At 35.0% G+C, this 16,982-nt stretch overlaps 2 protein-coding genes across 3 annotated transcripts; both read right to left on the bottom strand.

Annotated features, from left to right (window-relative positions):
* Positions 1-410: 410 nt before the first annotated feature.
* Positions 411-8,432, bottom strand: LOC113753194 (protein ESMERALDA 1). Of its 2 annotated transcripts, XM_027297293.1 has the most exons (10): positions 7,767-8,432; positions 6,154-6,223; positions 5,340-5,407; positions 5,140-5,228; positions 4,243-4,440; positions 3,520-3,724; positions 3,256-3,423; positions 1,935-2,102; positions 1,648-1,838; positions 411-1,130 (listed from the first exon to the last, which is right to left on the bottom strand). In XM_027297293.1, the coding sequence occupies exons 1-10, from the start codon at positions 8,130-8,132 to the stop codon at positions 968-970; spliced, it is 1,686 nt and encodes a 561-aa protein (XP_027153094.1). In that variant the 5' UTR covers positions 8,133-8,432; the 3' UTR covers positions 411-967. The 2 variants fall into 2 exon arrangements, with proteins under 2 accessions (XP_027153094.1, XP_027153095.1); XM_027297294.1 differs by lacking the exon at positions 411-1,130 and having other exon boundaries at positions 1,652-1,824.
* A 4,226-nt stretch (positions 8,433-12,658) lies between these two features.
* On the bottom strand, positions 12,659-13,839 carry LOC113753195 (10 kDa chaperonin, mitochondrial). The gene is made up of 3 exons (XM_027297295.1): positions 13,591-13,839; positions 13,015-13,154; positions 12,659-12,900 (listed from the first exon to the last, which is right to left on the bottom strand). Exons 1-3 carry the CDS (start codon positions 13,693-13,695, stop codon positions 12,852-12,854), a joined length of 294 nt encoding a protein of 97 aa, XP_027153096.1. The 5' UTR covers positions 13,696-13,839; the 3' UTR covers positions 12,659-12,851.
* Between the last annotated feature and the right edge of the window lie 3,143 nt (positions 13,840-16,982).

The following is a 16,982-nucleotide window of genomic DNA, read 5'->3' as shown; positions in this document are numbered from 1 at the left end:
ACAATCGGAAATCATGTTCACGAAGTTAACTCAGAACTTGCAGGATAAAAATTTTAATTGATCTGAACTACATTTGAGTAAGCCTTAATTTTTGCAACGAAAGAAGTCCCAATGTTTTGTGCGTTTTGAGCCTTCAGAAGCACGATGTTGTTCAACAAAACAAAAATTTAGGAGTATCTATGAAGAGATGATGAGCAAGCACCATTCAGGATAGGGTGAATTCCTGTACAGTATCTCATTTCCTTTTCATGCCAGGGTTGGACAATCATAAAACTCAAAATCTAGCAAGGTCAGAAGGCAAAAGAAGCAGAAGATCAACAGGTGTTCGAACCATTGTTCCATACATTGATAAGCTCATAAACAAGATTCTCAATCAGCCTCGTGCCCCAAAGAGTCCTGCGACCCCAGAAGAAAGTTGAAAACTATCAAGGTCAAAATATGATATGATACGAGCTATGCAATGCAAATTCAATACAAGGGCAAGTATCAAACCAGAAACCAAAGCAGTGCCATTGGTAAAAGGGGCATCCGAAGTGAAAAATTTGGAACCCCAGTGTTATAGATATGGACTTTTCATTCTGATTCTAAAGTCTTACAATGCTAATACATCTAACTGATGTACAAGATACAAAAAGGGCGCAAAAGGACTGGGACACTATATCGTGTGTCGATTTACATCGTGTTAGATACAACAGCTGCAAGACGAATTGATGTTAAGTCAATGCCTGAGAAACTGGTGCGGTTGAAAGATCTTCTGGCATCATTTTGCAGATTGATGCACTTACCGCTCAACACGTCCCCAGGAAATACTAATCGATCAGTCATCCAACAATTCCAAGAATCAAACTTCGGCCCTCTCCCAATTTGAGAGGGGAAAAAATGAAAGAATCACAATCAAGACGTTAGCAGCAAGAGGCACACACAAAATTACAGCGGGCATACACCTTGAACTATTTACTGGGAGAGATCACGTTACTGATGACAATTTTGAATCTTCTGTTCTATTCTGTCGGCACATGCAATCTGGGCATGGGAACGAATATGGAGAGTCATTTGGCCTTTTGAGCTCAATCCCTTTGGAATCACTATGAGCTCGCATGCTTAGCATTTGCCTCTTGAAGCTCCTCCACCTGGAGACAAGGTCACTAAAACATAATTAAATAGGTAAAGATACATTAATATCATATCAAAAGCAAACTTAAACCTACACAACAATGTGAACACCCATTGATGTCATTATGATAGGTGAACACATGAATGCTGCATCATTTTCTGCCCTCAAAAACATTAGACAACAAACATATATACTGATCCAATAAAAACCCCCACCAAAATCAAAAGCTTATTTCCTGCCTTCTAGGAAAGCTATATAGTTCTCTCTAGGTAGCTTGGCAACACGAAAGAAGGTTAATAGGGGAGCATATTATAACCAAGGTGCCTTTCATAGCGCTTTCACATTTTGCAGAAATACGCTAACTGGGCTTCTCTCCAGCTGAAGCATGCTATTAAACCAATTTAGAGGCCGCCTTTACACTCTCTTGCACCATAACCAGATTAACATAAGGAGTCCTTGCACCTGTGCACTAAACTATAGCATACAAATGCTGTGATTAAAGACAAAAACAAAGCTAAGAAAAGACATCATACCCAATATTTGGATTATCAAAGATTACTGCCAACTTTCGCTTATCAGGCTTAACCGTCCGGGAATGTCCGCCATACAAAAATCTTCTATGGCCCAAAAGAAAATGGGGAAAGTTTCCACCTTGAGTTGTCACAAATACTTCGCTGTGAAGACAAACGGTGTAGTCTATAGCAGCCATCCTGGAAGAGTAATTCTTAAAGCAGTAACTCAAATTAAAACTTGATCTTCAATTAAACAAAATATAGTACCACAAAAGAAATTTTAACAACTAAAATTAAATCATTCAGACCTGAAATGGTGCTAGCTCTTCTTCAGATGCGAGCATTTCTTTTGTTTGTAAAAGCGGAAACATTTCGAGCAGAGGAGCCATATACCTCTCAGAATCATATATCTTTCCAGACGCTAAAAATATAGCTGTATTTTTATCAAAACCCATCCCCCGTAGCATCAAACCAACCTGATCAAATACATGATAATACAGACACAATCAAGTGGATGGACAATTTAGAAATACGCACCATTGAAGCATCCATAATTTAAGTCATTGCAAAACGGAGAATGAAAAATCGTCCAATGTGAATTGGACGCATGGCTGGAATGATTAGGAGGGTAAGAGGCAATGTGGAAGAAGACCACAAAGGTCAATAGTTAGTTTAATCATTTTAGAAGAGTATAATGAGAAGAGAATAAAAAGCTAGATGGGTCACCTTCATTTCAAATTGTCCCCACAAACTCCCTTCATCCTAGTTAAATTGATGTACTTGAATTAAAAATCTTTGCAACTAAACATATCAATAAAGAGTCTTTCCTAGAATTTGGTAGTTAATGACTTTAAACTTTTGATAGTGGACAATTCTTCTCGAACCACCAGAAAAGGACACAAGGACAATCAAAAAGTGGATGGAAGGAGAACTACTCCTTTGATGTCAAAATTGTTCCCGATTTATAAAACTTGATTTGGTTCTTATCAACTTTTTGATTCATAGTTGGATATAGGCTCTTTCTGTTGAAGATAATACTGATTCCTATATGATAAATGTATATTTGCTTCACGTATAACTTTTATGAATTGAATTCATGTCTAGGTATCCAGACATTAATTGGAAACAAATTCATGAGTGGATGCTTCACCAAATTGCATTCAACTTCAGGTTCCACCACAGGTACCTGACTTGCTACCATTAGATTTTTACTTAAAACTGACATCCTCAAGCACAAAATCAGTTTGAAACTGTAAAGCTCCATCTTGACTCTATCCCAACTAGGATGTACTTTGCCACTTCAGACTTACCAAATGGAAATGAAAAGATATTAAATTTTGCATCCTGATTACTTAAATATGCTTCAAAGCACACAGAAAGGTACATTTCCATACATTCAAGCACATAATCTTAAATACTAATGGTAAATTCCAAAAAAGAAACATAGAGGCTACATGGCACAACTAATACCATTAGATAAAGAAAATAGCATGAAAGTACATAACCCATAAGCAAAGGAGGATACAAGTATAGATTGATCATTGAGTAAACAAAACCAACTTCTGACAACATAATTGGAGGAATTAAGAATAAGCAACTAGAAACATCAAAAGAGAAAAAAATTAGTACCTCTAAAGGAGTTAAAGGACATTTTCCATTGACTCTGATTGCTCCAGGACTAATTACTCGACCAGGTTTGGTAAATTTGCCTTTCCAGCCTCTTTCCCTAGCAGCATCCATATCTCTTTTTTCACTTTCTCCACCATCATATACACAACAAGAGAAAGCAACCATGTCCTGCATAGAACAATATGACTAGTCATCCGAACTCTTACAAAGTCTTATCTTTGCTCAGCAGCAAGACAGAAAATAATTTCCCACAGTTTAACCAACCTCCTCAAACCGAAGATGCACAGAAATGTACTTGCCACCATTGTTTACACTGTGTTCTTTCATTCTTGCAACCAAAGTTTCACCCATAGTCAAAATAGGATTAGAAAATCTTAAAGCTTGATAATTTGCCAAACACCTAAGCCGTTGAACTGCTGGAGGAGCATCAAAGGACAATCGATTTGCAAAAGGAGAGATCCTTATGATCCTGAATTCACAACAGGAAAGAAGAGTAAAATGGTTAACTCTCTGGAAACCAACATGAAGAAAAAAGACAAGGTTACTGCAACTAACCTAAAACATTTCACACCCTTACTTATTGCAGTTCATGGAATCGGTGGAAAAGGAACTCTAAAAGATTTCACTGTTTAACATTATTTATCAAAAACAGACAGGTATACTGCACCAAAAATTTCATTTTCTACCAGAGATGGTTTTCCTATGATGGACTCCTCACACAAAGAGAACAATGCCACATTTCAACAAAATTTGGAGCCCTTCCAGTCATTCAAACGGCATGTCAAAAATAACTAAAGCACCAGCACTACCAGCAGATCCATCCCTTAGCAAGGCAAGCATTAACATATAAGAAAAGAAAAAGGTGACACCTATCAACATTAGTACAGAAAGATAAAGAAAATCTTTAGCTCATTTCATCATCAATGACCAAAGCCCACTGAGAGGCAAGCATTTCCCAAAGAAAATACAGTAAGTATAATAGCTCACTTTTCTTCAAGTAGCTTTGGCAGAACAGTATCTCTGTAGAACTGGATGGATGACCATGCTTTTATCCTAAAGTTGTAAACATTGGTCATATTGTAGTCAAACCTTTCCATTATATACCCAGGAACCTTATCCACCACTCTTACATCATTTTCCAGGGTTTTAATAAAATAGTCTTCATCAAAAATCTCTCCGAATTTGCTGCACATGAAAGCCAAAATCAGAATCCATAACATCCTGCTCAGAACACTAACCAAACAACTGTGAACGATGGAGGTTCTGGCTTTCTCCAAAATCTCATAACAAGTAATCCCAAGACCAATCAAAGGATTTTTCCCATAATACGCTCATATATGTGTATATACACACACACTCAAAAATAGAAACATGGTATATGCACAGACAAACTACATTGATTAGTCTATAGGTTGATGTTCATATATGTTTGAGCAAGCATATGTATGCACATACAACAGAAGATCTTTTACAAACAATTTGAAGAACAAGCAAAAACATGTTTCATATGCATAAGCAACCTAGAAACTACACTGTGCATCCATGTATCGCAAATGTATGCATAGTGTGTAGTATGTTTACTTGTGAGTATATTAATGCGTGTGTGTATGTATATATTTTTATATGATTATTGATGCTCCTAGCAGTGAAGGTCCCGCAGCACAACCAGAGAGGCAGAATAAGCTGATTTATTTTTCTGTTTAATCTAAAGTGTTCCAAAGAGCCCAAGTACACAATGTCAGCAGTTAATCCACTAAAAATCAAGTTTTAGCCCATTCTGAAATATAATCATAGCCATGAATGTAAATCGCAAGCATAGTGACATCCTTGGAGTATGTCAATCACAAGGAATAATTCATTAAAGAAACATTAAAGCTAACCCACCTAGCATCTCTCCAAATACTGTGAAAATGGAAGTGGGGAATTACAAGGGTTGCATTAAGATAACCGGCTACAGCAACAGCATTGCATATCTGGAAGCATGAAATCAACAAACTGAGAAAGCAAGAGGCAGATAATGCATTATAAATACTCAACAGTCATTAACTAAGAGTGAATAAATAACTCAAGACATATGCAATTACCGATCCCCTCTGTTGATTCAAGCCACCATTTGCCTCAATATAAATGTATCCATTGGACTCAGGTAAGCCTAAAATAGCAGTTGTAAACCACTATGTCAAAATTTATGCAAAACAATCACAAGGCAAACATCTTGGGAGAAATAAACATTCATGAAATGAGAAATAAAATGACTTAGATTCCCAATATGCTTACATGGCAAGACAAAAGTAAATATATAATTCATGTTCAGCTAAATAAATAAGGAAGAAAAGTAATAAGAAGTCAAATTCACAAAATCCAAGTAATAAGAAAAGTAACAAGGAACCTTGAGATCAAAAACAAAACAATGCATGCCATTGGTATAGCAAAAATACAAATTCTCTTTCCTAAACTTGACTGCTAGTAAGTTGAAGTCCACTCCTACAAGTTCTCTTTCCTAAATTTAATTGCACCTAATTAAGGTCCATTAATGTTCATATAGCAAAAATACAAGTTCTCTTTCCTAAACTTGATTGTAACAAAGTTAAAGTCATTACCGTGATTCATTTCATCGAAAGTATAACAATATCCAAAGATATATCATAAAACCTAATAGCTGTAAGATCATTGGAAGTATAACAACATCATTGAAAATATAACATCCAAAGAAGATACAGATATCATAAAACCTAAATCTGCAAGAAAAAAAGATCTCCAGAATTTCAAAATTTGAGAGAATCAGCAGGTCATTAGCAGAAGCATTGAAAAATAAAAGGGCAAAAAAAAAATGTATAATAGGGTGGATGAGAGAATATGATAATCATGATTTTATTCATGACTAACACAGTAGTGTACCTCCTGAAGACATGTTTATGCATGGTCTCCACTCACCGACTTTATAGGAGTGCTTCCATATGGATGATATCTGCATTAAAATGTATCATATTCAGCAGATAAGGACAAAGTTCAATTTGAATATGAATAATCACAGCAACTAAAATAAGGAAAAAAATCACTAGTTTACTTTTTAGCACTTTTCAACTTCAATTACTTGGACCATATGAAAAAGCATCTTGATAAAAAGCCTTATAATCCCACAAGTTCTTTGGAATAAAAATAATTTTACAAAATAGAACAAAAGACAAGCATATAAGAAGATTAAAAAGCCTGAAGAGAAAATTAGCAGGTTACCCAATATCTGTCCGCACACAGTCAGTAAATTTATTAGTATCATTTATAACCTTATCTTTTTCCAAAGCTAAAATGCAAGATAAACGTCAAAGACAGGATTTACATCTTTTTGCATTCCGTGTAATTCTTTACCAACTACAACAATTCTTGTTAGCCAATAGCATAGTTAACATTCAGCTTACAAGATCCAAGGTTATGGCAGCAGACTATGTGAATAGGGTTCAAAGTTTCTTATTTTTCAACGCACACTTGCTCCTTGTCTCATATTAGATCCTAGCTCTAAATTATTCATCAAAAGCATAGGAATATCTAAAGTAGCCTGTTTTTACCGAGGCAACTGCATATGCATGTCCAAACTAGCCTATTTTCCTATCATAAGGACAAGGTAATACAACAGATAAAGGGCAGAAAGCCTTTTCATAAAAAGGCCAGCCAACAATCCAAGAATCATCCAACGTAAGAGCAACAAATTTCAAGTTGAAAATACTGTATCAAAGAATCAGGATTCACGCATTCATCAAGCTACCAAGAATTGCCTACTCAAAAATTATAAAGAACATATACCTTTACTTGGTCCTAAGAGCTCATTTCTAAATTCCAAACCAGCATTCAAACTCCCGGATTCTCATCTGCATTTTGCTCTTTGTTCTTGCTCTTTCCGCTTAGACAACTAAAAAGTTTCGATACTTGTTTCACAAGTAATTACATGATTCTGTCCACAAAAGCCCAGAATTGTACGATTACTATTAAAAAGCCATCAACCTTCCAGTTTTGAGGAAAAAAACCCAAAAATTTTTTTTTTTCCTTTCTGTTTTAGCACCAACCCATGTTTTATCCTCTTTCCAGATCTACCCTCACCGATATTCTGGTCTCTGATAAAATTTTGAACTTTAGTTCTTACCAAATTACAACCTATCTATTGACATGCAAAATGAGCGAAACTACAGAACTCATACCAAACATATCTTCCCACCAAACAAAGGGAAATGGGGGAAAAAATTGTAAAAGTGAAAGATCCTCAACTGTTTGAAACTTGGTTCCTATTACAGCACTAAAACAAATGTCAAAATCAATGAATAAAACCCTTTTCAGTGTCACTATCAATTACAATCACAATTTACATTGTCACTTCAAAAAATAAAAAATAAGAAAAAATAAAAAACAGAAAAGGCTTAAACTTTAGAACCGAGAGAAAAGCTAATTTAAGTTAAAATAAATTTAAAAAACCAAAAAAAAAGGAGATCCCAAATGGGTTTTCCACAATTCAACCAACTAACCGCATCAGCTGAAGAGTTATCGGAATCCATCTCGGGTTTGAGCTTAGCATAGAGCTGCGGGCTTCTATAAACCGACCCGGGTGCGCGCCGGTGATTAATAATCGGAACTACATCAAACGACACCGTACCCATGTAAAACAGCATTCCGGAGATGTACAGCAACGGGGCAAAGAGGAAAATCCCTTGTCGACGTAGAAGAAGCGAGAGAATGAGCCAGGCAATCCGCTGAGCGGCGGTTTTCGGGCCGGGTTGACCCGGAGTAAAACGCCCCTGCTTGCGTCGGAGCCGGGGCGAACGGGAAAGTGGGGATTGTGGAGGTGATGGGCTGCTGTGTCCGCTACTTGGGATCCTAACTTTTGCGTGCATCTCTTGATTTCTTCACATTATACAGAATTTTTCCCCCAAAAAATTTCAAACTTCTCTTATTGCTGTCTTCTTCGTTCCAATTTTTTGGGGGTTGCTTTTTTCTTTTTCTTTTTTTCCTTATTTTGGGACAGGTAGAAGAAAGAGTGAAGAGAAGGAGATTGTGTGTGCTTTTGGTGCGTGTTTCATGGAGTGGAAGAGGGAAAGAGGAGAAGAGCAGAGGAGACAGGAGGGCGCACGTGACCTGAAAAGGTGGGGTATGTGATGGAGGAAGAAGGGCACGTGCTGAGAACAGAGACAGAGTATGATGGTGGGAAGAATACTTAAATTGGTAATGTTGGGGCTGGAAAAAGGTATCGACTATGTATTTATTGTTGATCACTTGATCATTGGAAGGAAGAAAATGGTATGTTTTTTGTGTACTTTTTATTGTGGGTTCGGGGAAATGAAAAGATTAGAGTCGGAAAGAGGAGGGTGTAAGCTATGAGTTTTAGTTTATTTAATCTATGGCACTTCGTCTGGATTAAGGAATTTGACGAAGGATTTAACAATCATTCAATGGAATTTTGTATGAATCAAGGAATTTGATGATAGATTTAAAATTTATCCAAATTGGTCTAGTCCGAATTGTTTAAAATGCATTTGGATTTGTAATTTATCAAAATTATCTAAATACATTTCTTTAAATAGGAAGAGAAGTAAATTTTATTTATAGCATACTAAATCTGCTTCAAGAGCATAATAACAAAGCAAGGTAGATAAATCCAGATATCTCATAAATAACTATTCTAGTGTAAAATAAATTTCAAACAATAGAATAATTAGTGATCTATAAATCCAAATGCCTCATAAATAGGCTGTCAATCGGGTCTAATGAGCCGGGCTTTGATGAGCTCAAGCTCAACTCATTTAATTTGAATCATTTTTGGGCTTCGGGCTATGAGTTTCGGATTCGTAAATGTGAAGCTCATACTCAACTCACATAATATTCGGGTTGTGAGTCTTAATCGGACTTAGCCCAAGCTCACTTATTAATCCTTAATTTTCTTAATATAATTACTATAACTATTAAGTTGTAAAACTAATTTAACATTTACAAGACTATAATATTAAAACTAAATATGAACAAATAATAGTTCTTAAAACATATATAAACCAAAAAATTTTCAACAATATTTATATTTAATCCATTCAAAATGCATGAAAAATAGTAATAAAACATGCGATCATAAGCCAATACATCTTTAAAAGTTGAAACTTTTTTATAATCTTGTGATTTAAATCCAAATATGCTTGATGATTTTTGTGTTTGTAGACCAAAAAAAAATCAACCAATATTATGCCAATACAAAAATTTACTCAACCAATAGGAAAAATTAGAGATTTAGTTATGCATTACCAATATTGGCTCTCAAGAAAGCTCATGAAAGAGTTTTTAGATGTATTTTTGTGTTTTGTAATTTATGTATATATTTAGTATTTAGTAATAATATATTTGGATATATAATTATACATAATATTAAAATATAAATATTATATATATAGGTAATTAAAGGGCCGGGCCTATATCGGATTTGAGCCTAATAAGGCCCAAGTTCGGCTCACATTTAATTCAGGCCTAATTTTTAGGCTCAGGCTCAGACCGGCTCACTAAATGATCGGGCTCATCGGGCTTTTTGTCAGGCAGAGCGAGCCGAGCTCGGGCTGGCCCAGCCCCATTGACAGTCGTCATAAATAATCTAAACTATTAGAGGGAAATGAGAGGATTTCAAATTTTTCATCAAAATCCCTCAATCCAAACACAGCCTAATAACTCGAATAAGGGTTACTTTCGTTAATAAATTTGAATTTGTGTCTAAAAATTAGTTTGAGCAGAATCTTGTGGGTTGGATTCTTGTAATGAAATTTGAAATGGTGTCTAAAACTAATTTGTTTATTATTCAATTGTGTCTAACTCTATCTAGTTTTTGTGTTACTCCGGCTGACATTTTTTGTGTTACTCTCTAATTAGTTTTTGTTTAACTCAATTTCATTGGTTGTTAAACCAAACCAATGTTGAGTTAGCTCTTGTAGAGACTAAGCTCAAATGGGCGGCACTAAGTAGCTCCGTCTCATATTCTAACTCTAGTTCAAGATGACAATGACAAATTTAGGCATTTTATGTCCCAAGTTCAGGCCGATTAAGCCCCGATTCATGTATATATATATATATATGTGTGTAATCTATAATTATACACATTATAGTATAAAATATTAATAATTTATATACAACTTTAATCATTCATAAAAATTAAACATATAGTACATATAATTCTATATTTAATTATGAGTTTGAACTAAATCCAATTTAAACCCGAAAATCTTATTAAAGTGTAAACGAGCCTTACCTCCTAATATAAATGCAAACCCAAAAGCCTAAAAACTTCATTTAATTTATCGGACGCGTTTGAACTTGCTAAAAACTTCATTTAATTTATCGGACGCGTTTGAACTTGCCAAAACCCGGCCTTCTAATATAAGTCCGAACCCAAAAGCCTAAAAGCTTCATTTATTTTGTCAAATTAACTCATGAAGCTCAATTGACAAGCCGAAAACCCAAGTCATGATGCTCAATTGACAATCGTGATGCGGAGATGATATCGAGTTGCCAACCGCAGCAAATCCGACAGAATGGGGAAATGGAAAAGAAAGCCTCGTACCAAAGGTCCGTGAAATCCATAGAATCCACCACCAAAGTTTAAGCCGATTATTACTCCAAAATTTACTGCGTAATTGGACCGTGTAGGCAAAGGGAAATAATTGATTGCAGCTCAAGTAAAACAAAACTCTTTTTCTTTCATTTGTATTAACAAATGCTAAATCATAATTTATTGTTTGATAATCACTCAATAGACAAAAAGAAAGCAGTCACATGAGGAGGATGCGGATTATACAACAAGTGGTCAGACGTGTGCCCAGATCAACAAACAATTTCCATTTCCATTTCTTCTTACATACATTTCGCCTCATGTCACGTCTAAATGCCCCTTTGAACAATCAGGAAGAAAATGGTTTGACATGTTAAACAAACCAACAAAGAAAATGGAGGAATCGTGCCAAACAGGCGGTAGAAATAGGTCTGTAAACAGGGAAATTATGGAGGCATTGACATTCTCGATCTAAACAGATTTCTGCCCCCACTTGCCCCCAGAACTAGAAGGACAAAAAATTTTCTCCCCAGAGTACCTACATTCAATCCAAACATGTTTTCTAATCTTTCAACCAAAACCCAAAGTGATATTTTTTCACAAAAATGGCCATCCAAGCACAACATAAAGTTAAACTAACAATCTTTACATTTTGCATCTTAAGATCCAACTGCAGTAGCCAAATCTGAGATGGCAGGACTCCCAAATTTTAAAATCAATCACCAAAGTGTGAAATTTTCAACAACAGAACTGATTCCAGTGTCACAAATTTATAGCAGGTTCTCAAATTCAGGAATAGTGCAAGATGGAGGAACTATTAGCTAACTACTGAGTTCCATAACCACAACCAAAACCTAATACTAGTGCAAGTAGAAGATATGCCCATGTACTTCATCAAGAAAACATAGTGGTAGAGAATGATCTTCCTCTGACTTTTTTTTTCCCATATTTTTACTCCACTGCTTTTTCTGGCAGTGGCAATTATCCATTTAAAGTCACTCAAGCTTCTCCATGTCACTAGCAATTGAGAAAATCATTACTTCTCCATGTCACTCCTCCACACATTCAAACCTGGTTTCACCAAATCAATTAGCAAGAAGAGAGGCAACATCACCCTTGACAAGATGTTCCAGGATTCATTTTCCCAACCCTCATGTCAACTTCACTACTCCTTGGCCTAATTTACATCCACTATAATTTGGTTTCAAGTTGTGCTGTTCCATATAACCATTAAAGAACACAAGTAAGGGCAAAAAAATGGGCAAGTACCATCTGTCCACAACGTTTAACTTTCACGGCTCAATTCATACACTAGAAGAGTTTGTAAGAGGGCGCATTTTTCTTTTTTTGATTGGTAAGGAGGAACTTTCTCTGCCATCCAAAATCATCCTATATTTCTCATATTGTTATTCTGTTGCTTCCTACAAAAAATGTTCTTCAGTGACGTTATTACTGGCCTATCAATCAACGCACAAGAGGAAACAGACGAATTACAAAACTCAATCTTCATTAATATGACCACGACCTTAGTTGCTCATCATAGGTCAAACATTAAATTTTGTCCCAGATACCACCCCTCCCGTTGTACTATTTTTTCAATAAAAGCTAAATAACAGCAAATTTTGTTTAGATATACCAGTTCAGTAAGAACAAACATTCTACAAAACAAGCCAAATATACACCTCTGACTTCAACCATTATCAAGTACTCAATCACTAGCATAATGTAAACAGCTAATGCGGAATCTTTCATTAATGCACCCAATATATAGCATAATGCACAAAAAAGAGAGACAAACTTTGATATAAACTTAAAAAAAAAAGTAAGCAAAGATCAAACTCATAAAGAAAAGCAAGCATAGAGCAGTGGAATCAAAGGTCCTCCAATTAATCACTGGATCAATGATCAAAGTAACATGGTAGTTTCCACCAATCACATGACTAGAGTTACACTTGAAAAAAGTAATCTCAGACACACAATCTTCTTAGCTCATTAAGTAACCTCAATCAATCCAGATTTATTAATCCTTCACTAATCAATCATGAAGTATCCCCAAGATATCCTCATCCCTATACAAATGATACCTGCACACACCACACAAAACCAGAAAAAAAAGATATATAAACAGGTGAACAAAACTCAAAATTTCTTTCATTCAAATGAAAGAAGAAAAAATAACACAAAAAAATGGGACTCACTCTTTTTCACCCAATTTGACCTGAGTGCCACCATATTCAGGCAAAAGCACTGTATCACCTTCTTTAACAGCTACTGGAATTGTATTTCCTGCCTTATCCTTCAACCCTGGCCCCACTGCCACCACTTTTCCTGAGTTAAGCTGTAACAAATTCCAAACACAACCCATCCAAAAAAAACCCGGAAAAATCAGCAATTTTCCCCGTACTGATAAAAAATAACAACAATATCTAAAATATGACCAAAAAATGCATACTGGAATGACAAGTCACCTTAACCAAAACCAGTTTAAGAAAAAGGAAAAAAATCAGCTGTTTGACAACAAAAGGGAAAGAATTACCACTGCATCGAACCCATCAAAAACCCAAACAGAATCATCAAAATATTGACAGAGAAACTACTCTACAATGAAAGCAAACGTTTTTTTTTGTAAAATTGAATACCCCTTATCAAAAAAAAATTTCAACAAACATTTAACAAAATAAACAACAAGCTTTCCATTGAAACCAAAAAAAAAAAAAGAATCATCAAGCAAATGACAGAAAAAATCAAATTCATACGGTGCTGTTTTTGCTCACCTTGGCGGATTTTTCTGGGAGAAGAATACCAGCAGTGGTTTTGGAGGGTTGGACAAGCTTCTCAATCAGAACTCTGTTGAGAGTTGGGATTAAACGCCTGGCCATTTTTGGCTTACAAAAAAAAATGCTGCAGAAATTTTGGTTTTTGGATATATGGGAATGGGTAGAAGATCACAGAAGTGAGGAGGGCTTTGATAAAGAAACGGGTAGAAGGATTTCAGTGAGTAGTAGAAGGTTCTAGGCTTCTTGGAGAGGGGTTTAGGGTTTTATATGGGTTTATGGGTTTTTGCCATTGCAGCTGCTGTGAAGTACCGAATTATGAGTGCGGATGACTCTTGGTTGGTTGGGCTCATATACATTTGAGTTGGGCTTCACGACGATGGCCTTCATCCAAGAGTAGGTGAATATTTTGTTTAATTATTTCTTTGAGAAAACTTTATTATAATTCCTATGATGCTCTAATTATTGGGAATTTGATGAAACGTTGGCCATTAATGTATTTGTGATGTAGGGTTTTGGTAATTCTTTTGATGTTGGAAGGTTTTTGGAGTTTCATAGTGCTATTTTTGTTTGATTTTTCACAATTGTTGTATGTGTTATTTTTTTATTTGTATTTGTTGCATATTTGATGTATTTTCTACTATTAGTACAGATTTGTAGCGTGAAACTATTTTGTTGTAAAAAAAATGTACTATTTTGTTGTAAAAAAAATGTATATGTGTTGTGACATTCGTGAGAATTTATTTAATCAATAAATTACATGTTTTTCTGATTTTACTATTTACTACACCAATTGCTATTTTGCTGATATTTTTATTTTTTTTTGGCTTCTTGAAGAATTAAGAGAAATAAAACATTTCAAAGTAAACCAAGTTTAATAAAAACTTTTAAACTTTGGAAATGACAATACATCGTTGGGTTGGAGGAGGGATGGATTGAATGATTTGAAAGAAAGAAGTGTAAATAAGAGATATTGAATTCGAACCCTCCCACTTATACTTAAAAAAATACATCATTGGCATTGGATTGCTTTCTTAAACAAGTAGATCAGTTTAGTGAGGCGGTGTAGCCGTGTAGGTGACCTTTGTGGGCCAATTTTAGATTGTGAGAACACGAATCTTTGGGTCATTGGTAAACCCAAATGAAGCAACATAGTCCAAGAACTTATTTTTGCCAATCCTTTGCGAACTCTTCTATGTCAGTCGACTTCAGAGTTAATCTTCTTTTCTTAAATATTTTTTCCTTTTTTCGGAGCAAATTTTTTGCCCTTTTGATCTCTCTGTGGGACATTTCCATTTTTACAATCTTTTTGTTTGGAGCACAAAACTAATGAATTTGAGTGTGTATTTATGTATTAAATTGTGTACACTGCACGTGTGCCCTTCAAGCACTCTTTAGGAAAATCCTTGAAAATTTAGTATGCTAAGCACTTCTCTTAATGAAAATTAATCAAGTAGCATTATTTGATAGGAGTTTATTTAAAATATTATTTAGAATAATTATTATAGCATTTTTTGTGAAATAATGTATGTAAAATAAAAATGTGGCTGGAAAGATAAAAAATTAATTAAAAATCATGTTTCTCATACAAGCAAAATAATATTTGGGATAATTTTACTATCTAAACACACATGCTTCATTTATTACACTTTTTATTTTTACTTTGATGGTTAGGTGATGGCTAGTCAAGTTATGCGCACTAAAACTAATCATCCTCACGTACAATAATTATTCTACAACACCTTGCACTTTCTCCATAGTGAACAAAATACGTGTCTATCATATCAACATCCATTGTTTCTTTTTAAAAAAAATGAAGAAAATTAACTTCCATCAAACTATAAGCTGAATATGACTAGCATCCTTTGGAGTTTTGGCCATGAATCATTTGTCATTTCTAGCTAAGAAATCACATCATTTAATCAACACTTTATGGTTTTGTTGTTATTCTCTCAAGCCCACACACATATTTTCAATGTGTTTATTCGATGGTTGTGGTTTGTAAGTTGTTATGCATATTTGATGAGTATACTTTAAACACTTTGAAAGAGTAGCCGTTCATTTGTCACAAGAAAATTTGCACTTTAACAAAAGCAAGCAATAAGATAAGAAACTTTAAACTTTAGTTACTAGTCATTTTTATCAGATCAAAATTGACAACCACTTAAAACATTATCTTAACAACCACATTAACACTCTTAAGAAAAAGGGTGATTTAACACCAAGACATGGAGAGCCACAATATTTGACCTCCCACCACTTCCTTACAGATACTAGGGAAAAATGGTCTGATCAAATCCTATCTGCTTTTGAAATCTGGTTGACATTCTTTGGACCACTTGCTCATGCAATCATCTTTTTTGTCCTCAATTACCTCTTCATGCCATGCTACGAGCATATGGCTTGTATTTGAAAACCAAAGGTAGTTCAAGAAACGCAACTAAAAAGTTGGAAACTTGGACCGTCACAAGCATATTCTTAGAAGAATAGGGTGCAGAAAAACTTGGTGTCTTCTAAACGGACTTCCCAATTCTTGAGGTTGGCATAAATAGGAGATTGATGTATACCGAACAAAGAATTGTTCCATGACCTCGGCCAACTTTAATTTATGCGGAAAAAAGAGTAGTTCATCCGCATAAAATTTTGATGCAAATATTGGTCCAGAAAATGACTAAATTAAGAAACATGAATCATTAATTGATATTTTGATTCGTAAAAACAATCAAGGCATCAAAACCAATAACATTAAAGAAAGGTAATTTCGTCCTTCATTTCCATACGCAATGATTATTCTTTCACACAAGTTCTTGGGAAGATTCTAGTGCTCATGAACTACATACTTTTGCTAGTTATGAAGATGCCTGGATGTATCAGCATTTCCCTTAGTTCTAAATTGCATGAACGACATCTTTGGAGTGCAACTAAGTCAACTAGATGCCTTTCCCCGTCCAAGGAATTCATCATTCTGGTTTGAAATTTCAAGTAGCAAGTGAGTCCAATGCCTAGCTAGTGATGTCCGAACCCTAAGACTAAATCCGATTTGTGCCACATTTTTTGTCAGGCCACTAAAAGAAAGAAATATGGTAGCGATAATGCATGCATTTCATGTATTCTTCCTAACCATTGCAACCATGCACGTTATTCTTTTTCAATTCTAGAAGTTACTTGAGGAATTGGTTGACCATTTGATCAAACTTCTATCTGACTTCTCAAGTGTGAGAGATGACTGGTGATCCTATACTTTTAATAATAGGTTTAGGGTTTCAAAAGGTCGACCGTATCATGTGAGAACTAATTACAACAAACTCATCACCACAGATTATCGAACCCGACCCTTAAAACTGGATATGTATCATTTGCATGTAATTAAACTCCTAATCTATTGGAGGTTT

Source organism: Coffea eugenioides, chromosome 11, assembly GCF_003713205.1.
Source record: "Coffea eugenioides isolate CCC68of chromosome 11, Ceug_1.0, whole genome shotgun sequence".
Taxonomy (NCBI): Eukaryota; Viridiplantae; Streptophyta; class Magnoliopsida; order Gentianales; family Rubiaceae; genus Coffea; species Coffea eugenioides.
This window is presented reverse-complemented; position numbering and strand designations above follow the sequence as displayed.

Bases quoted from the DNA above. Each gene is read 5' to 3' on its own strand.
- LOC113753194 (XM_027297293.1), bottom strand. From the start codon at position 8,132: ATGCACGCAAAAGTTAGGATCCCAAGTAGCGGACACAGCAGCCCATCA. The intron at 3,424-3,519 runs GTTGGTTAAACT...TGTTCTATGCAG, and splicing joins TGCATCTTCGGTTTGAGGAG to GACATGGTTGCTTTCTCTTG. The intron at 2,103-3,255 runs GTACTAATTTTT...GTATTTGATCAG, and splicing joins GTCCTTTAACTCCTTTAGAG to GTTGGTTTGATGCTACGGGG.
- LOC113753195 (XM_027297295.1), bottom strand. From the start codon at position 13,695: ATGGCCAGGCGTTTAATCCCAACTCTCAACAGAGTTCTGATTGAGAAG. The intron at 13,155-13,590 runs GTGAGCAAAAAC...AATTTGTTACAG, and splicing joins TCCCAGAAAAATCCGCCAAG to CTTAACTCAGGAAAAGTGGT. The intron at 12,901-13,014 runs GTGAGTCCCATT...TGGTGTGTGCAG, and splicing joins GTCAAATTGGGTGAAAAAGA to GTATCATTTGTATAGGGATG.